The sequence below is a fragment of the Mesoplodon densirostris genome, chromosome 18 (assembly GCF_025265405.1).
Source record: "Mesoplodon densirostris isolate mMesDen1 chromosome 18, mMesDen1 primary haplotype, whole genome shotgun sequence".
NCBI classification, from domain to species: Eukaryota; Metazoa; Chordata; class Mammalia; order Artiodactyla; family Ziphiidae; genus Mesoplodon; species Mesoplodon densirostris.
This window is the reverse complement of record NC_082678.1, coordinates 37,363,233-37,387,207: the sequence shown is the minus strand read 5'-3', so window position 1 is coordinate 37,387,207 and position 23,975 is coordinate 37,363,233. Positions and strand designations below refer to the sequence as shown.

The 23,975-nt window shown below is 39.1% G+C and overlaps 1 protein-coding gene across 15 annotated transcripts in view; it reads left to right on the top strand.

Annotated features, from left to right (window-relative positions):
• NCOR1 (nuclear receptor corepressor 1) overlaps positions 1-23,975 on the top strand; it is a 149,383-nt gene that overhangs the window by 58,326 nt on the left and 67,082 nt on the right. For 11 of the 15 annotated variants that reach the window (XM_060082958.1, XM_060082960.1, XM_060082965.1 and 8 more), the window contains exons 7-15: positions 2,475-2,531; positions 3,094-3,146; positions 3,501-3,527; positions 5,562-5,628; positions 7,938-8,110; positions 9,317-9,407; positions 11,094-11,272; positions 11,750-11,804; positions 12,503-12,604. In XM_060082958.1, the coding sequence (XP_059938941.1) occupies positions 2,475-2,531; positions 3,094-3,146; positions 3,501-3,527; positions 5,562-5,628; positions 7,938-8,110; positions 9,317-9,407; positions 11,094-11,272; positions 11,750-11,804; positions 12,503-12,604 (804 nt within the window). The remainder of the gene's footprint in view (positions 1-2,474; positions 2,532-3,093; positions 3,147-3,500; positions 3,528-5,561; positions 5,629-7,937; positions 8,111-9,316; positions 9,408-11,093; positions 11,273-11,749; positions 11,805-12,502; positions 12,605-23,975) is intronic. The other 4 variants (XM_060082973.1, XM_060082968.1, XM_060082967.1 and 1 more) reach the window with 1 other exon arrangement.

Here is a 23,975-nt window from a genome sequence, read left to right as displayed (position 1 = left end):
CTTCCTTCAGTCTTTTTTTTCTTTCTAATCCATCCTTCATATTTGAGCCCCCTGATGTGGTTCTCCAAATAAAACCTTTTGATGATTTCCCCCTTTCTACAGAGTAGCCCAACCTTTTCATCAGTGCTTACATGCTTGCCTGGGTGGCCCGTGGCCCAATACTCCTTTCTTAGCCATACCCTACCAGAACAGGTGTGAATGTTCCCTTGATGTTAGTAATTTACCCCGTGATGTTGCCCCTGCCGTCAGGCATCCCCGTGGCTTGCCTTTCTTGTCTGTTGAGTGCACTCGACTTCAGGACCCAGCTCAAGTCTCATTTTCTCTATGAAGCCTTTCAAGACTCCTTATCTTCCTACACCAGGAAGGATATCTTATTCATTGTTTCCTTAGTGTCTCGCAGGTGCCTGGCACATAGAACATAGTCAACATATGTTTGAGGCATTAATTACTTCTATCTATACACTTAGAATAAAATTATATTATGTAAATGTGAAGGTTTTAAATTAATTTTTTTCTGCCAAACGATAGGTTAATCTGTTCTTAGCAGTTAAGCCAACAAGAAGTCAAATATGTAATAAAATTTTGCAAAACTTAAATCTTGGGATATGCAGGCACCTTAAATATTAGCCTTTAAAATTAGCCCTGAAGAGGTAAGTGCCTTTACGTAATAGGATACCAGTAAATATTTGTCGTGATACGATTTCCCCCTTGTCTCTCAGTATTCTCTGTTACAGCCTCACTTAGCCTGCCTGTTCTTGGCATAGACTCTATGTAACGTGGAGTGCCTCAAGAAAGCAGGTTTAAACATTGGAGAGTGTAGGTCGTCTTGAGAGAATCAGCTGTAGGTGCTAGATATTCCAAATTTATCATCTGTGATTATGCTGTTTGTGTGTTATTTAACATATACCTTAAAGCTAATAAATTTTCTGTTAATTACATTTTGGCTTTTTGAGATTAGAACATTGTTCTTAACTGCAGACTGTTTTGATTGTTGTAACTTGGGGGAGCGGTGGAGTGCTGCTGGCATCTAGTGGGTAGAGGCCGGGGTACTGCTGAATAGCCTGCAGTGCACAGGACAGCCCCCATGACAAAGAAGTGTCTGGCCCAAATGTTAAGAATACCAAGGTCGACAAATCGACTTAAAACTATCTACAGAAATAGCATTAGCTATGCAAGTTCAGTGGGTTTTTTTAAATAGTTTTGTATATGATATTTTTGATATGTTTATTTCTCATAATAACATTTTAAGTTTCTTGGAGTTTGGAAAGTGCGTTACAGTACTTTGAGCTTCCTTTGCTAATTAAACATAGTCCTTTTCACATAATATATGCTAAATAAATATTTGAACTATTGTAATTGATAAATGAAAAGGATAATGTTTATTTTAAGGGAACATCTTTCTCTACACTTGGGGATACTGATTAATTCCATTCCCATTTGTGTGTTGCATCAGAAGCCCTGGAGAGTTTCCCAGCCACAGTGCGTGGACGTGGGAGTCTCTGCAGCGGGCAGTGAGCCCTTGTTGTTACTAGTGAGCATGTGCTGGGGCAAGAGAGAGATCTGAGAACCCCCGACACATTTGCTGGATGTCAAATTCCAGCTTAAACAGCTTTAGTATTGAACTTTGTTATATTTCATTTGTCTATTAAAGGTAGATTTCTGTTAGATAGATAGCACTTTGGTCTAGATGATTTTACTTTTTTTTTTTTTTTTTTTTTTTGCGGTACGCGGGCCTCTCACTGTTGTGGCCTCTCCCGTTGCGGAGCACAGGCTCCGGATGCGCAGGCTCAGCGGCCATGGCTCACGGACCCAGCCGCTCCGCAGCATGTGGGATCTTCCCGGACCGGGGCACGAACCCGTGTCCCCTGTATCGGCAGGCGAACTCTCAACCACTGCGCCACCAGGGAAGCGCTGACTTTACTTTTGAAAAACATGTAAAAGTATATAATTCAACATTTATTTATTACTGAATACTTAGAGTAATTCAAACTGGTTGTTTTCTCTATTATTACTAAGGTTTTCTTATAATTGGAAAATATGCTCATCATAAGCTTTTCTTCAAAGAGATCAATTTGGCTTACCATAGTAAACATTGGCAACTTTAATGAAAATTTAAAAGCATAAAATACCATAAAGACATTGAGTTGAAGTATTAAAAATGTTTGAAGGATTCATTTCTAATAGTGAATCTCTGTTCCCTCTCCCTGGAATCTTAATATCTGTTTGTTTTTAAGAATTTACCAATTCTTTAGGTTTTGCTTTCAATACAAATGTTCAGATTTGACTGAATTTCGTGAGGGAGTTATGAAAATAAAATTAGAGAGTATTTCAGGCTATCATATGAAAGAATATTTGGAAATAAGGATAAGTTTGACTGTAGATTAGTATTTAAGTAAATATTATTAAATTGGAAGTGATTTTGCATTTAGGTAATATAATTTTTAATTATACAATATAATAATGTTTTTATCTAGAAAAAAGCAGAAGAAGCTCATAAAATATTTGAAGGTCTTGGCCCAAAAGTTGAACTGGTAAGTAAGAAATTTCTTTTTTCATGTCTAGTGCTCTTTTTATAGCAGTTTTTCTTGGGATAAAATGGAATACAGTCACTTACTTTGGGATGAGAGTGATGTAGCTGGGCAGTAAGGGTGATAAGCTTGAAATAATGTGCACAAACTTGGTTACCTTTGCAGAAGCATTTTCCTGATTGTGTTTTTGCCTGAGCAGCCATTTAATCACTTGGTTAGAAGGAGAAAGAAGTAAGAACAGAAATAGAAAGCTCTTTGAATCATACTGTTAGGGTAATATTGGTGTTAAATCCTCCTTTGCCTTTGAAATTAAAAAAATCTATGAATGAATTTATTATGGGATACAGTGGATTTATGAACTTTCTTAGAGCAGTGGCATTGTTAGGAGATGGGGTGGACAGAGTTATTCAGGGAACCTGAGTCTGGAGGTTTTGGTAGGGCGTCTGTTGTGTAGACCCAGTAGTAGTGTACCTCGGCTTCCATTGAGATAGAAATTGTGTCTTTGTCTCTTCATAGACATATGATGTACACCATTTTGTATATAAATGTTTGATTTATTTTATAGCCACTCTATAACCAGCCATCAGATACCAAGGTGTACCATGAGAACATCAAGACGTAAGTATTGATCATCTTTGGAGTTCTTCAGTTAAAGACCGTATATTCTATAAAGAGATCATTTTTATGTTATCTGCTGACATAGTATTATAATATAGTGTAGGTGTGTTATAATACAGTGTAGGTGTGTTTTAGATTTGTGTAATTTGCTGTCGTTTTACTATATGTTATCTTCCTCTGGCTTCTTGGGGGTTGGGGTAACAGCTTTGAGTTTCCGAGGCCAAAAAATGAAATAAATTATTGCATAAAACTAGCTGGTTTTATAATCTGCTAGTAAAAAAGGTGGATACTTAACATTGAAATGGCTTACCTTGAGGCTTGAATTTTTTGCCTCCTGTTTTGTCTTTTTTTCAGTGGAGTACCTGCAAGGCGCATGATGAAGTAAGATAATGAAGCTTTTTCATTTAAGACTAGTGATGACACCGTCCCCCACCAAGCCACATCTGCCATTGCAAAGTAGAAGTGCCACGGATCATTTTATCATTATTCAAAATCCTATTCTAGGGAAATCCCTTCCATGACTCTTGCTAATGACGGTATTTGTAGACCCTTCTGCCATTTCATGTCCTGGTGCCTTGGAAGCGCTCAGCCACCTCATGTGGGTGAGGAGACTGCTCCAGGTTGTAGTTTGCTTAGCCTTGCTCATCCCAGACACCAGGCCTTTATGGATGCACATTTTGGAATGAGAAAATAAGCGAAAAGAAAACCTAATTTACTGATCTGATTGAAGTAAGAGAGGAAGCTAGATAGGTATCTTTTTTTTTATTATCATATTTTAAGAGAATTTTAGATGAATTATTCTTAGTTTGTAACAAAAATGTGATATTTCTACTTTATATGTTTTATTAAGTATAACCAGAACATTATACTTATTTACTAGTACCGTTACTAATGAGCACATTGCTATTTATATATATATATATATATCTTTTTTTTTTCTTTTAAAAAATTTTCTTACTGAGAGTATGTGCAATAGTTGACTACTTTGCAGAACTGGTGGCAAATATAATTTGCATGGTAGTATGCATGACAAAAATTGAAATTTGAATAATTTTAACTTTTGTTAAGTAAGTGGTTTATAATAAAAGTCATATACTTAGAATTTTTCTGTGAGATGCTGCTATGGGCTTGACAGCCCTTAGAAGTAGGTTAGGCAAAACTCATATAAAATATACCTTATTTTGGAACTGTTTCGCTGTTTTAACAGTTTTACAAAGGAGAATAGCAGATAAAATCTAGTTGGCTATTTTTAATGATTATTTTTCCCGCAAAGCTTCCGTTATGTTTGTGTTCTGTCTCTTCCCTGATACTAGCTGCAGAGAAGCCCTGATTTATTTCATATTAGCTACGTTGCCTACGACAGTGCTTATCACACTGTCCTGCGATGGGGTTCTTCATTTAAATTCTTAGGAAACATTTTAAGTTATATTTATTGATTGTCATTTGCTTTTGAGTAGCACATAATCACAATGAGAGCAAACTGAATATATGGTAACGCTCCTGCTGTACGTCACCTTGTGAAATACCGTTCGCTCAGCTGCATGCGTCTGTATGGATCGTTCAGTAGCTATTCTGTCATCACCGTCATTTGCTTTGTATGAAATAGCAAACGTTCCTTTTAATAATTCTCTTCATCTCTTGGCTACTTTTCCATATAGCCAGCTCCTGACTGTCCATGCTTATTTGAGTGGAGCCAGTGTCAGTGTTAGTCCTGAGTGGCAGATAATCCAAAAAATTACTTCTACTTGCCTTGGCTTTGTATTTATATTTGAATAATCAGCTTGAAATCCTTTCTGGAAGTAGGTGGGCTATAAATATTTACATCTGAGCCTGCATGTCATTGTTTTTGAAGGTTGCAGTGCTTCCAATTTGAAAAGTGAAACTATTACACTAAGTTATAAGGGAAGTCTTCCTGTCCTGTCACGTTGGCCTCCGTGGCGTCTTAGAGTGTATTGTGTTGTTTCTGTGTAAAGCAGAAGCCGCCTCTGTGTTGGTGCACTCTCACAGGGAGGGCAGCACATACCTGAGGGAGGAGATAACTTCACAAGCTACGCCTTCTCTTACTCCCCCCTCCCTCCAGGAGTGTGCCAAGGTGTTTATCTCATGAGGGTTCTTAAGGAGAATCAGTAACTGTGTAATCAGACCTTGAAAATAATATTTGCCTTACAATTGAATGTAATAACTAAAGATGAACTATTTGTATTAAAGACTTACTATAGAATGGGAGGAATTTTAGTCAGTTCTAATTATTGCAGGAGTCTTATTTTGCAGGGTGAAAAAAATTAGGGTTAACTTTGATTACATCATATATTCTTAAGTGATCTTCGCTTGTTTTTCAGTGTCTCTGAAAACAAAAAAGTGAATGCATTATTGTACTTTTTCTTAATGTCATACAACCATATTTTTCTCTTCTAGAAACCAGGTGATGAGGAAAAAACTCATTTTATTTTTTAAAAGAAGAAATCATGCAAGAAAACAAAGGGTGAGGTCCTATCCTTGTTAACTGAAATTTGTGCAACTTTCCCGTCCGCGCTTCTTCAGGCATTCGCTTTCCCATTGTAGTGAGAACGGTTCTTGATCACACATGAGAACAGGTGCTGATTTAGACAGTAACTATAGATGTGACGTGAATATAAATCTAATTCTAGCAACATTTTGATGTCATAAATCACATTTAATATCATTATCAAATTAATTTCTTTGGTCATCTGTGTATAACATTTTCATCTAGCCAAAATAAAGAAAATGGTGAGTAGTTAAAAAAAAATATGAAAGAGAAATAGGATGATCTACATTTAGTCCCTTAACCCTCAAACAAATGTGGGTAAGTTATGGTCATGCTGATAAGACACCACTGTTCTTTCTTATTAGAAACTGAGTCAGCTAAGGTTCAGCTTTTTCAAATTCACATCGTTTTTCATATTTATTATATGACTTGCAGTCTAAAAATTTTGTGGTTATAATCTTCATGGAAATTAAGTTACAGAAAATACAATGCCAGTATTCTTATTTTTATAGTGTGTTCCTACTAATTTTAGACAGACTATTAATTCATTTAAATTGTTTTTTAGTGAATAAATGATGTTCTTTGATTCACATCAGAAATGAACTTTGTACCTTGTATTTAAGGACATGACAGTTTAATGAATTGTAAGGGTCAACAGCTTTTATTTGGTATATAACTTCTAATGTTCTAATTTGCCAGTCTAGTCCTTCAGATACTTTCTTAAATTACTGGTCTTGAATCTTTTTTTTTTTTTTTTTTTGCCAAGAGCATACACATATAAATAAGAAATTAGCTAAAGTATTTTTTTCTATCTGATAATTTTGTTGTAATTATGGTGTAATTGCTAAATTTGCTATCTGGAGACACAAACACAGAAGCATGGACTTTGTTTTCATACTTCACAGGGTATTTAGTTATGAAGTTGATATGTTCATTGATTTGCTTAATAAATACTTATGGACTATTTCCTTTGTCCCATGTATTATTCTACAAAGGGAACGGGCAGCCACGTGGTCTTAGCCCTTAGGGAGCCTAAGGAGTAAGGGGGTAGATGAGGCTGCAGGCGATTACAGTGTTGTGGTCTTACGATGGCACAGGATGTACAGATGACCATGAGAGCGTGTAAGGGGACAGCTGGCGCAGATATGAATCATGAGGGGTGTTGCACAGGAAAACCAGTCCTCTGCAGACTTTCACAAGCAGTGGGAGCAGCTCACGGGAAGGTCTGGGAAGTGGAGGGAGTGCGGCAGGTTGGAGAGGGCTGGGCTTGGACTGAGCTGGGAGGGTGGCGAGGAGTGAGGCTGGGCAGGGAAGCCAGGGCCGGGTCGTGCACAGATCCTGAGGGCGGCTTTTAAGTGTTTGAGCTGAGGAAGTGAAACGTTGAGCTCTGTGTTTTAAGAAGTTGCATCTGGTTATGCCATTCAGGGTGCGTGGGAGTCATTTAGGAAGGAGACCGTTGCTTGAATCCAGATGAGACCGAGGGGGCGGCCTAGAGCTGAGCGCAGGTGGAGGCCCAGGAGTAGACAGGCTATGAGGAGACGGGCATGGGGAAGGCAGTGCTTTCCCCTCGCGGCCGCTTCCTGGAGCTGTCCGTGTGGCAGGCCCTTTCATTGTCTCACACCCATGGTCTGGGGCTTGTAGTGCACGGTTCTTTTTTTCTTCTTCTCTGTTTAAAAAATGAGATCATACATTATTCTTTTCTCTAAAAGCATTCGTTCTCGATTTCATGTAGTTTACTGCATTTCTTTTTATCATAAAGTACATCCAATTTCTGCCTTTTCCAGACTGTCAAAAAATGTTCATTATATGGCAATTATTTGTAGTAAGAAAAAACTGCAAGTAACCAAAACGTCCAGCAGTAGAGGGATGGTTTAAGTGTGAGTGTTTTCTCTGACATATTGGAAGGATAACAACAAAATGTTAATCCACTTGCCTCTGGGATTATGAACTATTTACATGTTTCTATTTCTCATTTTCCATTTTTTTTGACAGTGAAGATGTAATTGTTATCAGAGTGGCTCATCATTTAGTTTGTTAATTTGTACAGTCTTAATATTAACTAAAAAAATCCAGCCACAATAGGCTCTATGTGTTGATCTTTCCTAGAAAACAGCTCCCTTTCTTTCTCTTCTTTCAGATCAAGGACAGCTTTTCACTCACAGTTGAGTCATAGGCCACATGTACTTCTGACTTAGCCTTAAGAAGTAACCTTTACTTTAAAGTATTAGGTTTGTCAGAATCACAGAGTTTAGTTTAATTATTAATTTGCTACGGGTATTTAATAGGAGCAAAAAATCTGCCAACGTTATGATCAGCTCATGGAGGCATGGGAGAAAAAAGTGGACAGAATAGAAAATAATCCTCGGAGGAAAGCTAAAGAAAGCAAAACAAGGGAGTATTATGAAAAGCAGTTTCCAGAAATTCGAAAACAAAGAGAACAGCAAGAACGGTTTCAGCGGTAAGTGGTTTGATGTTTAATGGCTATGCTGTTTTCCTTTGAATCATACTTTTGATCCTTCACAATATTTATTGTTACCTGAATCTAATCATTAAGAAAGTTCATGAAGAACTTTTATTATGTTTTTCCTCTTTTTTTTCCAATGGAAGTATAGTTGATTTACAGTGTTGTGTTAATTTCTGCTCTATAGCAAAGTGATTCAGTTATACATATATATACATTCTTTTTAATATTCTTTTCCACTATCGTTTATCACAGGATATTGAATACAGTTCCCTGTGCTATACAGTAGGGCCTTGTTTATCTATGCTATATATAATAGTTTGCATCTACTAATCCCAAACTCCCAATCCATCCCTCCCCTGCCCCTTGGCAACCACAAGTCTGTTCTCTGTGTCTGTGAGTCTAAGAACTTTTATTTTGAATATAAAACTTCATTATCAGCTAACAATGTTTATGCCTTAGTGAATTTAATATTAATTTTTTATATTTAATCATGCTGTTGAATCTAAATTTAAGTGAATATTTTGAAATTAATTCTTCAGTTCTTGAAAACGCTCATTCCTTTGGAAATGACAGTAAGAATAGACTTGCATGTCTCACAGTTCTTCGTCACCTCCCAACATGATCAAAACTCTTAAATTGATTGCTAATTGAGAAATCCTTTGTTATTGGTATGTAGTTTCTGATTTCTTTTTACTTTTAGAGAACAAGTACTTTTGCAAAGGTAGAAGCTTTATTTTTCTTCTCCACTGTCTCATGAAAGCCCTGTTAATCACAATTAAGTTTCTGTCAGGGATAATGATTGTGTTTTTTCCCCATCCCTTTAAAAATGTTTTGTGTATTTTTCTAAGTCTGCTATCCTGTTCTCTGGAAGGCAGACAAAGGACTGCTCTTTGAGATGAAAATGACACCAATAACTGTAGTTTTCCAGAAGTTTCACATAAACAGTTCTGCCATGGGAACTTAGACATGTAACCTTTAAAAAGAAATCTTAGCATTTAAATTGTTACTAATTTTATAGATAAATGGCTTAAACATATTGCTTAAAAGTAGTTTCTCAATAGCATTTTAGGTTTCTTCTCTGACTTCTAGTTCATTAAAAAGTCCCATTCAGAAAAGAAATCGATATAAAAGTAATCTAACTGATACGTCTTCTTTATAAAAGGCCTTTAAATATATCTAAAATTTCTCCCTCATATTTAGAGTTGGGCAGAGGGGAGCTGGTCTTTCAGCCACCATTGCTAGGAGTGAACATGAGATTTCTGAAATTATTGATGGGCTCTCTGAACAGGAGGTAAGACAGTTAATTGATTTAATTCAAGTTAATTGATTAATTATTCAGGCATTTTAGCCTCATACCCCATAAACTAAGGGTTTATTTGTATATAACTGAGGGAACACTTACGGCATTTGAACTGTTCCAATTCAAAGTTTGTGGCCAACCATCGAAGGTTTTAAACAAGGCCGCCCTATGATCATATTGCCATTTTTACAAAGACGGCTTTGGCAGCAGGGAGGCCTGGAAAGAGGTGAGGAGGCTGTTATGATAAAAATAAGGACCTGAGTCAGGGCGACAGTGGTAGAAATGTGTAGGAATGGCCTGGTGGAGAGATTTGTAGAAGGCAGAGTGGACAGGACAAGTATGGGATGAGAAAGAAGAGCAGGTTAGAGGACTGAGCTGCTGGTGCCGTTTCCTAAAAGAACAAAGGAGCATGTACTTTGCAGGTGTTTGTATGTTGGCTTGTGGACCTGAGGTTCGGGGGGATGTCCAGAGTGTAATCTCTAGCCAGCTGAGATCTGATCTGATATTAATAAATCGGTTCTGAGTAAGAATAAATTTCTGTTCCTAACAGTGAATCTTCGTAGCTGTTTTCAAACTGTCTCTGAAGGTCGGTCCAAACACCGTATATTGAGTTTTGCTAGTTTTGGTTTTATAATATGGCTTTTAAAAAACCTCATCTCTAAATTCTGAAAGTCATGCTTATTTGAACATTGTGGTCCTCTTAAGTAATGAAGACAATTGTTATATTGCTATACATTCCAGAATTTGTGGCCGTAATCTCTGCAGTGATGACTAACTCTGTGTGAAATTTCTTTGCTCACTTTTTGACTGATTCTTTAAGGGGGGCATCTGTAAACAGCCAAAACTAGTATCAGGTGAGGTGATTTCAAGCTAATGTGTCTGTCCCAAACCACACTTTGGTGTTCAGACTGACTGAGAGTACCCATAAAATTAGAACCTTTGTAAGGACTTTACTCTAAGGCAATGTCCGCTTCTAGGAGAAGAGTTTCAGGAAAAGAACCTATCCTTGTATTGAGGTCAGTACTTATACTTTTTGGTAAAAGTTTTCTCATGGAAGTTTGTGCTTATAAACTTATTGAATTAAACTGTGGGAAAAATAAATTGTATAACTGTAACCAAGTTTTAGTTGAAATTCTAAGGATAATAGTCTTAAATTTGCAATGGAAAGATTATGTAAGATTAGCAAGAAGTGTTTAATACTTAAGTAAGTTTAGTTAATTTAAAATCAATGACCTTAAGATTTCGGTTCCTGTCTGCTTATTTTTGTATTTTATTATTCTTTAAAATTATGTTAAGACTTTTTTTAAATGAGGCAATATTAATGTTAGTAAGTGCTTCATAAGATCATTACTTCAGTGACCTAACATTACTGTGTGTCCTTTAGGTTTAAGATTCATTATTTGAAGTATCAGCTTCCTTTAAGGAAAGAACTCTTCTCAAATTGTAGTAGTGGATTATAAAAAAATAATACCTGTACTCTCTGCCTCTGTTATTCATGCAATGAGTATTTATTAGATAATATGTATAATTACTGTACGTTAGATGTTATGGTACCACTGCTGTTGTCATTAAAGTACATACGTGGTGTTTCACTGTCTATTAAGACAGTTGGTCTGTGGCCCTATTTAAGTTTTATTCTCTGTAAGTTGCATTTTTTTCTTTTTTCTTTTTTTTCAGAATAATGAGAAACAAATGCGACAGCTCTCTGTTATCCCACCTATGATGTTTGATGCAGAGCAGAGAAGGGTCAAGTTCATTAACATGAATGGGCTTATGGAGGACCCTATGAAGGTTTATAAAGATAGGCAGTTCATGAATGTTTGGACTGACCATGAGAAGGAGATCTTTAAGGACAAGTAATTTAAATTTTAAATTACTCTCTAATAGAAGCTTGCATAAGTTAGTGAAAAGTATTGGCATTTACTTGTAAATTGAACTGTTTCCCCCAAAACTTGACCCCATTTTGGCATTTGAGTGGGTACTGTGGAAGTCAGAAAAGACAGATTTGATATGACCTTCCTGTAAGTTTATGGGTGGGAATGTAGGTACCAGGTAAGAACAGGGTTGTGGAGTCATTTTAAGAGTGGTACCCAAACCTGGGTGGTGTCCTATTCACCCGAGGGTGCATTTTAAAGTTACAGATTTCTGTGCTCTACTGTATTCCAGTCCAATCAGTTCCTGGCGGACGGTGCCCAGGAATCTGTGCCCTTTAAGAGGACATTAGCATTTAGGAGTCGCTAGAAATTAGTCTACATTATATTTCTATTCCCAAGGGCTTTCCCCCCTCTTTTTAAGTTGTTAAAATGTGTGTGTGTGTTTTTTCTTTTACTCAGGTTTATCCAGCATCCAAAAAACTTTGGACTAATTGCATCTTACTTGGAAAGGAAGGTAAGAAATGGTTTGCACTGAGAATGTCTATAGGTTTGTGATGGTTGCTGCTTTGAAGCTTTTGTGCCTAGTGCACAGAAGTAGTTAAGTAGAAATATAAGTAGTTAAATAGAATTTTTGCAAAGGGCTTGATACAGAAAAGATTCTCATGTGAATGAATAGTATAGTGATATTTACAATTATATGATGACCAATTCTAAGCACAGAACACAGACTACTTTTCATGGTTAATCAAAAATGACCTGATATTATATTTCCCTAAAAACACATAGGTTACAATGTTTTTTGAACCTCATTAAACTTCTAATTAAATTTTCAGAGTCCTGATTTTCCCTGAAATTTTTTCACAGTGGATTGGATGTTGGGTTTGTGAGCAAAGTGAGACATTTTGAATATTTACGTATATAGAGGAAGAAAGAGAATTTAGTTACTCATAAAGAAGAAAGTGCTTGAATGTTTCTGATAGTTCCTGGTATCTTTTACATAATTTGTATTAAGACAGCTGTAATTGTCCATCAAGATAGTAGACACTATATATATGTATTTTTACAGCCTAGATATGCCTTAAAAAGCTAGCCATTTGTGGTTTTCCTCATTTTATACTTTGAGAACACTAGAGATTTTCCTTGAAAGTGTTACTTGGTATTTTAAAAAAATTTTATTTCATTGGATCCTCAAAAATAATTTTTTTTTTGTAGAGTGTTCCTGATTGTGTTTTATATTACTACTTAACCAAGAAAAATGAGAATTATAAAGCCCTAGTAAGAAGGAACTATGGAAAACGCAGAGGAAGAAACCAGGTATGTTTCATTATTGTATGAAACAATTTCAGGGTTGGTGGAAATATGAAGATGAAAAATTTTAACAGGAGCCTTATATGTAATAAGGTGTACTTTAGGAATTGACGTTTCTATTAAATTAATTAGAATGTTATGAGCATGTTTTGATTATTTTGAATATATATTTAATGTGTTATATTTTCTACTTTGAATGCATTTTAAGTTTCTAGTATAACAAAATTAATGAGAAGTTTTATATTTTCATGCTGTCGAAATTGTGCATGTCAGAGTTAACAATAATAATGTAATTAAATATTAGAACCGTGACAGCCTATTTAATATACCACCTTTACCAGTCCTTTTGTCTGTGGAGGGGACAGGTAGAGTAAGGGAGAGAAGTACAGCATGGTGACTAGAGTACAGGGTTGTTTACTGAAATACCTGGGACCTGATTGTGTTTCAGGTTAACTTTATTTCTGGGGTTAAAGCACTTGACCTCAAAAGATTGTTTTTAATGCAGTGCAGTATGTGTTTTCACAGTCGCAGTTCAGTACTTTAGAAACTCTTTTCCTTCAAGTAGCTGATCAGCCGCTGTCACAGCTCCCATCTGTTCTTCCTGTGCGCCCCACACCCTGAGACCGCTTGCAGGATGCATGGCACGTGTGGGCGTGGACGGCTGCTGCCATCTTCAGCATTCCTGACGCTCTTCTGGTTCCCTCACACAGTCCCCCGCCTTCCCTCCCCTGGTCACCCTGGTCGCCAGATACAGGTTCTCTCATGATGTGTGGTCATTGTTCCTCCAAAACAATGCCACCTGACAAGATGTGATGACACACTCATCAGAAGCAGTATTTCTTGGTCAAAAAAAGTATAGAGTGTTTCATCAGTCAACTGTGTAAAACGCTGCTAGAGGTCAAGTGAGCTGCGGTGGGTGGGTGAGGGGCCAGGACTAAGACCGTAGTGAGCGAGGGGCACGGGGTGCGGGGCGACACGCTGCAGAGCACAGGTGTCCCCTTGTTTGTAAGGTTTGCTTAGAGAGGGTGCCGAGGAATGGTGGCGGGGCTGCTGGGAATCAGAAGGGAGGGAAGGGCCTGCTGGTGCAGCAGCCGGTGTTGCAGAGACAGAGCAGTGGCTGCAGAGCTCCAGGAAGGGCTAAGCAACTAACTGACTGGCAGGTTGGACATTGACGGTGATGTGGGAAACTCTGTTGCACCAGAGGAGCCAGGGTATCTCTCCACTTCCCACAGAGAAAGTGGAGTCAGTCCATTAGCCAGAGATGGTAGAGCCTACCAGCATCTTAAACATGTTTCAGCTACTAATTTTTTTTTAAATTGATTCTTCCAATCCAAGAACATGGTATATCTCTCCATCTGTTTGTATCATCTTTAATTTCTTTTATCAGTGTCTTACAGTTTTCTGCATACAGGCCTTTTGTCTCCTTAGGTAGGTTTATCCCTAGGTATTTTATTCTTTTTGTTGCAGTGGTCAATGGGAGTGTTTCTTTAATTCCTCTTTCAGATTTTTCATCATTAGTGTATAGGAATGCAAGAGATTTCTGTGCATTAATTTTGTATCCTGCAACTTTACCAAATTCATTGATTAGCTCTAGTAGTTTTCTGGTGGCATCTTTAGGATCCTTTATGTATAGTATCATGTCATCTGCAAACAGAGACAGTTTTACTTCTTCTTTTCCAATTTGTATTCCTTTTATTTCTTTTTCTTCTCTGATTGCTGTGGCTAGGACTTGCAAAATTATGTTGAATAATAGTGGTAAGAGTGGACATCCTTGTCTTGTTCCTGATCTTAGAGGAAATGCTTTCAGCTTTTCACCATTGAGAATGATGTTTGCTGTGGGTTTGTCATACATGGCCTTTATTATGTTGAGGTAGGTTCCCTCTATGCCCACTTTCTGGAGAGTTTTTATCATAAATGGGTGTTGAATTTTGTTGAAAGCTTTTTCTGCATCTATTGAGATGATCATATGGTTTTTATTCTTCAGTTTGTTAATATGGTGTGTCATGTTGATTGATTTGTGAACATTGAAGAATCGTTGCATTCCTGGGATAAATCGCACTTGATCATGGTGTATGATCCTGTTAATATGCTGTTGGATTCTGTTTGCTAGTATTTTGTTGAGGATTTTTGCATCTATATTCATCAGTGATATTGGTCTGTAATTTTCTGTTTTTGTAGTATCTTTGTCTGGTTTTGGTATCAGGGTGATGGTAGCCTCATAGAATGAGTTTGGGAGTGTTACTTCCTTTGCAATTTTTTGGAAGAGTTTGAGAAGGATGGGGGTTAGCTCTTCTCTAAATGTTTGGTAGAATCCACCTGTGAAGCCATCTGGTCCTGGACTTTTGTTTGTTGGTAGATTTTTAATCACAGTTTCAATATCATTACTTGTGATTGGTCTGTTCATATTTTCTATTTCTTCCTGGTTCAGCCTTGGAAGGTTATACCTTTCTAAGAATTTGCCCATTTCTTCCAGGATGTCCATTTTATTGGCAATGAGTTGCTTGTAGTAGTCTCTTTGGATGCTTTGTATTTCTGTGGTGTCTGTTGTAACTTCTCCTTTTTCATTTCTGACTTTATTGATTTGAGTCCTCTCCCTCTTTTTCTTGATGAATCTAGCTAATGGTTTATCAATTTTGTTTATCTTCTCAAAGAACCAGCTTTTAGTTTTATTGATCTTTGCTATTGTTTTCTTTGTGTCTATTTCATTTATTTCTGCTCTCATCTTTACAATTTCTTTCCTTTTCCTAACTTTGGGTTTTGTTTGTTCTTCTTTCTCTAGTTCTTTTAGGTGTAAGGTTAGATTGTTTATTTGAGATTTTTCTTATTTCTTAAGGTAGGCTTGTATTGTTATAAACTTCCCTCTTAGAACTGCTTTTGCTGCATCCCATAGGTTTTGGATCGTCGTGTTTTCGTTGTCATTTGTCCCTAGGTATTTTTTGATTTCCTCTTTGATTTCTTCAGTGATCTCTTGGTTATTTAGTAACATATTGTTTAACCTCCATGTGTTTGTGTTTTTTACATTTTTTTCCCTGTAACTGATTTCTAATCTCATAGTGTTGTGGTCAGAAAAGATGCTTGATATGATTTCAATTTTCTTAAATTTACTGAGGCTTGATTTGTGAGCCAAGATGTGATCTATCCTGGAGAATGTTCCGTGCGCACTTGAGAAGCAAGTGTAATCTGCTGTCTTTGGATGGAATGTCTTATAAATATCAATTAAATCTGTCTGGTCTATTGTGTCATTTAAAGCTTGTGTTTCCTTTTCTGTCTGATGATCTGTCCATTGGTGTAAGTGAGGTGTTAAAGTCCCCCACTATTATAGTGTTACTGTCAATTTCCTCTTTTATAGCTGTTAGCAGTTGCCTTATGTATTGAGGTGCTCCTGTGTTGGGTGCATATATATTTATAATTGTTATGTCTCCTCTTGGATTGATCCCTTGATCATTATGTAGTGTCCTTCCTTGTCTCTTGTAACATTCTTTATTTTAAAGTCTCTTTTATCTGATATAAGTATTGCTACTCCAGCTTTGTTTTGATTTCCATTTGCATGGAATATCTTTTTCTATCCCCTCACTTTCAGTCTGATTGTGTCCCTAGGTGTGAGGTGGGTCTCTTGTAGACAGCATATATATGGGTCTTGCTTTTGTATCCATTCAGCAAGACTGTGTCTTTTGTTTGGAGCATTTTACATTCACGTTTAAGGTAGTTATTGATATGTATGTTCCTATTACCATTTTCTTAATTGTTTTGAGCTGTTTTTGTAGGTCCTTTTCTTCTCTTGTGTTTCCCACTCAGCGAAGTTCCTTTAGCATTTGTTGTAGAGCTGGTTTGGTGGTGCTGAATTCTCTTAGCTTTTGCTTGTCTGTAAAACTTCTGATTTCTCTGTTGAATCTGGATGAGATCCTTGCTGGGTAGAGTAATCTTGGTTGTAGGTTCTTCCCTTTCATCACTTCAAATATATCGTGCCACCTCCTTCTGGTTTGTAGAGTTTCTGCTGAGAAATCAGCTGTTAAGTTTATGGGAGTTCCCTTGTATGTTGTTTGTCATTTTTCCCTTGTTGCTTTCAATAATTTTTCTTTGTCCTTAATTTTTGTCAATTTGATTACTATGTATCTCCACGTGTTTCTCCTTGGGTTTATCCTGTATGGGACTCTCTGCGCTTCCTGGATTGGGTGGCTATTTCCTTTCCCATGTTAGGGAAGTTTTTGACCATAATCCTTCAAATATTTTCTCGGGTCCTTTCTCTCTCTCTTCTCCTTCTGGGACCCCTATAATGCGAATGTTGTTGTGTTTAATGTTGTCCCAGAGGTCTCTTAGGCTGTCTTCATTTCTTTTCATTCTTTTTTCTTTATTCTGTTCTGCAGCAGTGAATTCCACCATTCTGTCTTCCAGGTCACTTATCTGTTCTTCTGCCTCAGTTATTCTGTTATTGATTCCTTCTAGTGTAGTTTTCATTTCAGTTATTGTATTGTTCATCTCTGTTTGTTTGTTCTCTAATTCTTCTAGGTGTTTTTTCTTTAATTCTACTAGGTCTTTGTTAAACATTTCTTCCATCTTCTCGATCTTTGCCTCCATTTTTTTCTGAGGTCCTGGATCATCTTCACTATCATTATTCTGAATTCTTTTTCTGGAAGGTTGCCCATCTCTTTTTAACTTCATTTAGTTGTTTTTCTGGGGTTTTATCTTGTTCCTTCATCTGGTACATAGCCCTCTGCCTTTTCATCTTGTCTATCTTTCTGTGAATGTGGTTTTGTTCCACAGCCTGCAGGATTGTAGTTCTTCTTGCTTCTGCTGTCTGCCCTCTCAGCTAATAATTTTTAACAATAGCTTTATTCCTAGTTAAAACTAGTATTTATAATATTTATTTTTAGAAATTATATGTATTACTGTTTAATTTTTTTCAATCCCAGATAAAGTCAGGAGATAATTTGATTTATATTATACCTCACCTTTGCCGGGTTAGCAGTCTGTTGCTTATGATGACAGAGCAGGGAGTTGTGTGCGACGGGGAGTGTCTCTGTTACTCTGAAACATCGGCTTTCTATCCTAAAGTTATCTGGGACAGCATTTTACTCCTTGCTGGGATGTACGTGTCCCTGTGCAGTTCGAGGCACAGTGGTGTTTTCTTCTGCACCACTTGTCCTCTGTGCTAGCACCCTTCCCACATCTCAGGACGCATGTGCAGAGCCAAGGTGGTTCGTGTGTACCCTCACTTGGACCTGAACCTTGGGATGCTTGCCCCTGGCTAGGCTCAGTTTCGTTTTTGGTAGCCTTTCTGATAGTCTAGTCCTGCCACCCTGAAGATTTTCCCTCTGTTTTATATTTCTCTGGTTGATTCACTGGGAACTTGGGAGGGGAGGGAGTTAAATGATGGACTTACAAACTACTATCTCAGACCAAAAGAATCTTACCTCTGTTTCTTAGTTGCTTGTGTCAAAATACTTGGACAGTTTTTCAGAGGTAGGTAGTGTTGGGCTGTGTTTGCTCTCTCCTGTGGAACCGAATCATGGGCGCTGATACCAGAGGAGAGGTGAGGCCGTTAGACTTTTCAGCAGAAGAGTCACCTCAGGTTTCATTGGTGACAGGAGGCTTCTGGCTGCTCTGTTGAGACTCTAATGTAGGGGAGGCCAGTTAGGGGTTATTTTAGTAATTTCAGTGTCTTGGACCAGGCTCTTGTGGGAGCTGGGGAGAACTGGTCAGGTTCTGGGTATGTTTTTGGAGGTAAGGCCAGCGGGTTTTGCTGATGGAATGATTGTGGGGATGCAAGGACGATTAGCAGAGATAGGCTGTCTTGGTTGCTGGAGTTGCTGTTGACTGTGACGGGCATGGTGGAAGGAGGAGCGGATTTGGGGGGATAATCAGCACGTACTAGATTTTAAATACCTGTTAGACTTTGTCCACATGGAGATGTAGAGTGGGCGGTTAGATACAGAAGTCTGCAGTTTAGGAAGAAGGTCTCGGTTGGAAATAGAGAATTTTCTATATAGAAAAAAGTTCAGAAAGACTTCTTTTTTTTTTTGCCATGCCACGTGGCTTGTGGGGTCTTAGTTCCCTGACCAAGGATCGAACCCAGGCCCCCAGCAGTGGAAGCTCGGAGTCCTAACCACTGGACCACCAGGAAATTCCCCCAGAAGTCTTTAAAAAGAAAAAGAATCTAGTTACAAGTTAAAAATTTTTAAATGGTACCCTGGCAGGTATAGAGAGATCTAATTTGAAAATCACTCTACTGCTCTATTATGCAGTCAAGTTTGAAACCTCGGGTCATCCCGAGTGATTAGAGATTTATTCCAGCTTTATTCCTCTGACGTGTGCACTCCATCCTTTCAGGCTTTGATTGCTTCTCCCCTCCCCCACTCCCAGCTGCTTACCTGTAGGAAGTAATTTTTGTTCAGCAGATGAATATGTAGTATGCTGTTGGCTGAGAGATTCCACATCTGTGAGGTGTGATTTTTTTTTTTTTTTTTTTTTTTTTTTTGCGGTACGCGGGCCTCTCACTGTTGTGGCCTCTCCCATTGTGGAGCACAGGCTCCGGACATGCAGGCTCAGTGGCCATGGCTCACGGGCCCAGCCGCTTCACGGCATGTGGGATCTTCCCAGACCGGGGCACGAACCCGTATCCCCTGCACCGTCAGGCAGACTCTCAACCACTGCGCCACCAGGGAAGCCCGTGAGGTGTGATTTTTAACATTGCTGTTGCCATAGGGGACCTTGCATATTATTTATGCAGAAAATGAGTTTTAATCTTAGAATCATCGGGAAATGAGAGATAATCATACTTTTGTTACAATTGTGTTCAGAGATTATTGTTGGCAAAAGTTTTAACTCTTCTCTCAGAAATTCTGTTGGCTCCTGCCCAAACCATTGTTACAGTCCAGCTTATTGGCATCCCATGACAGGAATGAGTGTGGTTCTTTTTTTTTTTTTTTTTTTTTTGCTGTACGCGGGCCTCTCACTGCTGTGGCCTCTCCCGTTGCGGAGCACAGGCTCCGGACACACAGGCTCCGCGGCCATGGCTCGCGGGCCCAGCCGCTCCGCGGCATGTGGGATCTTCCAGGATCGGGGCACGAACCCGTGTCCCCTGCATCGGCAGGCGAACTCTCAACCACTGCGCCACCAGGGAAGCCCAAGTGTGGTTCTTTATCATTTTTAGTTGAAGCAGTGAATGCTTATCAAAGATTATAAACCAAAAGCCCCTCTTTGGCTTTACTGTTTGGGATCTAGAATTGTAAATACCATGCCAAGTAGTAACTTGATTCTGTGTGCAACATTTTTGTTAGAAGTAAGAATTCCATCTCACTTTCCAGCATAAACTCCCATGTAATAAGTCTGTCACTGTGCAGATGGGATTCCTGTGGCACCTGCTCGTGACCTGCAGTAAAGCAAGTCATTGTTTAGAAACCACATTTTTCATTTCCAGATCTTCGAGGGCTCTTACAAGAATTTGTACTCTCCCTTCATGCCGACAACATCTTCCCCTTTAACTGTGCCAGCGTGTTTTTATTCCCCAGAGGTGTTCAGAAAGCATATACTTATGTAAATGTAGTAATTGTTGAAGTTGGAGGAGTTTTTGACTAAACCGTTAGCTATACACTAGTTAGAAAGGGTGATTTAGACAATTAAAGAATTGGGTATAATGGAAGGAGCTTTAGATCCCCAAATGCTCTGCTTCTTTGTGTCTGTGACACTCTAGATGTGTCCCTTCACTTGGTGACATCTGTGGGAGTGACATCTGTGAGCACTGGTTCTTACCTTGCAGGGTTTATAGGAGACTAGTTGTGTGTGCAGTACCCAGAGTGTAGGGACCGCCCAGTAAGTAAAGGGCAGCAGCTACCGCCTTTGTTGCCTTCAACCAAACATGCGTCTTGGTGATCAACAGCTTTCACTCTTCAGGAAAGTAGTCTCCAATTCAATTGCTTTAAAGGCATTAGTTATTAATATACTTTAATAAGATTGGCATAAGATATTTTCTGTTTACTGCCTGAAGTACTTAAAAAAAACCTCAGTGGCTGAAGTACTTCATTTTTTCTGTTTCTTGTACATTGTTATTTCACTAGCTCCTTGTTTTTAAATTTGGTCATTTCACTTTTTGGCAACTTCATTGTCTGCTGAATGGGAATTCCTTTATTTATTTGTTTTCTAAAGACCTGAGCATTTTAACAAATATATATGAGTGTTAGACACCCAGTCAGATGTAGTAGTAATAAATCTCAGCATAAGCTAGCATTTGATCTTTTCTTTTTTCTTTCTTTTTTAAATATATTTCTTTTCAAAATTTATTTATTTCATTTATTTATTTTTGGCTGCATTGGGTCTTTGTTGCTGCGTGTGGGCTACTCTTCATTGCGGTGTGTGGGCTTCTCATTGCGGTGGCTTCTCTTGCTGTGGAGCATGGGCTCTAGGCATGTGGGCTTTAGTAGTTGTGGCACACGGGCTCAGTAGTTGTGGCTCGCGGGCTCTAGAGTGCAGGCTCAGTAGTTGTGGCACACGGGCTTAGTTGTTCCACAGCATGTGGGATCTTCCCGGACCAGGGCTTGAACCCGTGTCCCCTGCGTTGGCAGGCGGATTCTTAACCACTGTGCCGCCAGGGAAGCCCTAGCATTTGATCTTGCTATAGAGGACCCTGCTGAAATTGACCCTATTCTTCATTTATCTTCATGAAATACATGTAACTTTCACTTTTTTCATTGGAATTTTTATTTTGTTTTATAATGTGCTCTGCCATTCAGAGTGAATAGCTTATTGTTTGGCAGGAATGTTTCATGTTGGGAGAACCTCCCTAACAGAATGAGACTTCTTTTTAATTGACTATCAAGTGTTGGGCTTAAGGAGGGAGAAACCTGGACAAGAAGCTCATGGGAACGCCTGTGTCTCTTAGGGTCCTTTGAAGAGTTTCCTTTTGAAACCATGGGCTTCTGCTCCAGCCAGCCCGCTGGAAAGGGTTTGAGGTATGTGGCCTGTAACCTCCATCCTAGACCATGGGGGCTGGCACTTTTCTTTACAGATCTACCTGAAACAGAAGCAGTGCCAGCCACTTCTTGTGAAAACCAGAGTTTGTTCCTTCCTTTCTTAGTGTCCGTGGCCATCCTTGCTGTGGGTCTTGATGCTTGTCTCCTGGGTTAAGTGCTGTCCACACTCTCGGGCCTCCCTTACATCCCTCTCCACTCGCTGCTGCTCGGCGTGGGGTTCTGCTCTGGAGGGGCACACGCTTCTGCAGACTGTCTGGCGGCCCCAGCAATTTCTTGGGCTCATTTGCACACACTCTGTAGAACTGGAGGCTGCGTTTCTGGAGGGATCCCGCCCTCTTCTTCCCTTTTTTTTTTTTTTTTTTTTTTTAAATAGTTTGACTTTTATTTACATTTGGTTAGGCTAGCCAGACTTAATCTTTCCTTTTTTTTTATTTTTTTATTTTTTTTATTAGTTTCTGCTTTATAACAAAGTGAATCAGTCATACATATACATCTGTTCCCACATCCCCTCCCTCATGCATCTCCCTCCCTCCCACCCTCCCCATCCCTCCCCTCCAGGCAGTCACAAAGCACCGAGCTGATCAGCTCTTCTTCCCTTTGACTGGTCGAAACAGGTGCTGCCCTTGCCTCTCAGCCACCAGCACTGCAGGAGTGGGCCAGTCAGCTGGGGGATGGTTTCAGGCAGCAGGGCACATGGGGGACTGCTTGCTTACTTCAAAACCTGGGTCGGCATTAGAAGCAGAAGAGTATTCGGGGAATACAGTTATATGTGTTGTTCAAGTCTAAGGGACAGTAGACCTCTTTCTTTATCTTCAGCTGAGTTGACACCTCCCCATCACTTCTTTGGGCTGTAAACCGTTTTCTGGGTTACGCAGCCCACTTGCTAGGCAGGGAGCAGAGTTTGTTGTTGGTATGTCATTTTGTTGGTTCAGAATGACAGATGAATGCTACGTTTGTGGCGGGCAGGGTGAGGTTATTAGCATTTCAGACAGATCTTGGGATCACTGTGATGTGCTAGGGAGTCGGATGAATAAAACATTCCCAGTTGTAAAGCAGAACTAGTCATGCTTGGAAAGTATCCATTAAAATCTTCCTGATTTCTTAGTTTTCTCTAGCAATAATACATACTCAGAAGAAAAGGAAACTGACAGTTAGCCAGGGTGAGAACCTTGGAAGGTCAGGTAAGGTAAGTGAGGGAATCATAGTATTGAAATGATTTAGCTGGGGTCAGAGTGGAAGAGTGGATGCCATTCTTGGTGGGCTGTGAAAATTTCCTAGCATCAAGGGATTGTAGATGGTGATGAGGACAAAAAGCAGGACTGGACTGGCGACAGTGGAGATGTGGGCTGGGAGGGATGTGAGTGGCGGTGGTTGCAGGGCACACTGTCAGATTATAGGGTCGGGGGGGGCAGTGCCCACCGAGGATGGCAGTGGTGACTCACTGTGGGAGACTGAATGGCAATGACCTGAAAGTATTTCACACGTAAGATATCGTGTTGATAGAAAAGGCATTGACAGGCATCTTGAAATCTGAAGAATAATAGCGTGGCATAATGAGCTATGTGATAAAACCATCTCTGTGCTCCTGGGAGTCTTTGAGAGTCAGTCTGTTACACCACAAGAGGGAACAAGGTGTCACAGGTAGATTTTCTGAGATTTGTAACAGGAGGTTTTTAAATACCGCAGCTGAGCAGTGTTCTGGAAGTGGCAGTGGGGAGCAGGAAGGGTTTAGATTCTTCCTCCATGTGTTAGAAGGAGGCCTCTCCAGAAGCGGTCCCCCTTCTGGAGATACCCCCTTCTGGACCCCCTTCTGGAGGGGCTCCCTTCTGGAGAGGCCAGCTGTCTTAAGGAAGAAGCTAGATTGTAGTTCTGGGGAGGTGGTAAAAGACTGTGAGATGCTATCGGAAGTTGAGGAAGATTTTTCTCTATTCTGAGCAAAGGCATGAAAATGCTGGGTGTGCTGAGGGCAGCCCGGGTGCAGACCGTGTGGGCAAAGGTACACATGGGCTGGTCGGCCGCGTGCTGTGGGGGAGCTGGAGTCCGGTCCTATTCGGTTAGGCTGTTTGATTTTGTAATTAAAACACCACAGTTTCATTTCACTTTTCTCAGGTTTAGCAAATGAGACATCAGAGTTAAAAGGGTCCATAATCTTATTATCTTCCAGTCTTTTGTTTATATACCTATTTACGATTACAGAGTTGTAATTACAGTTTAGGCATATTTGAGTGTTTTACTTTTTAGTTTATTATATCCATATTACTTTCCTAAATTGCTTCAGTCTTAATAATGGCCATGGCTGTCTACTCTTCACGTAAATGAATGTTTCCCCAAAAGAGTAAAAGCATAAGAGGTTTCTTGTAGTATTATCCATAATGATGAAAAATTTGGGAACATATTAAGGATTTAATACC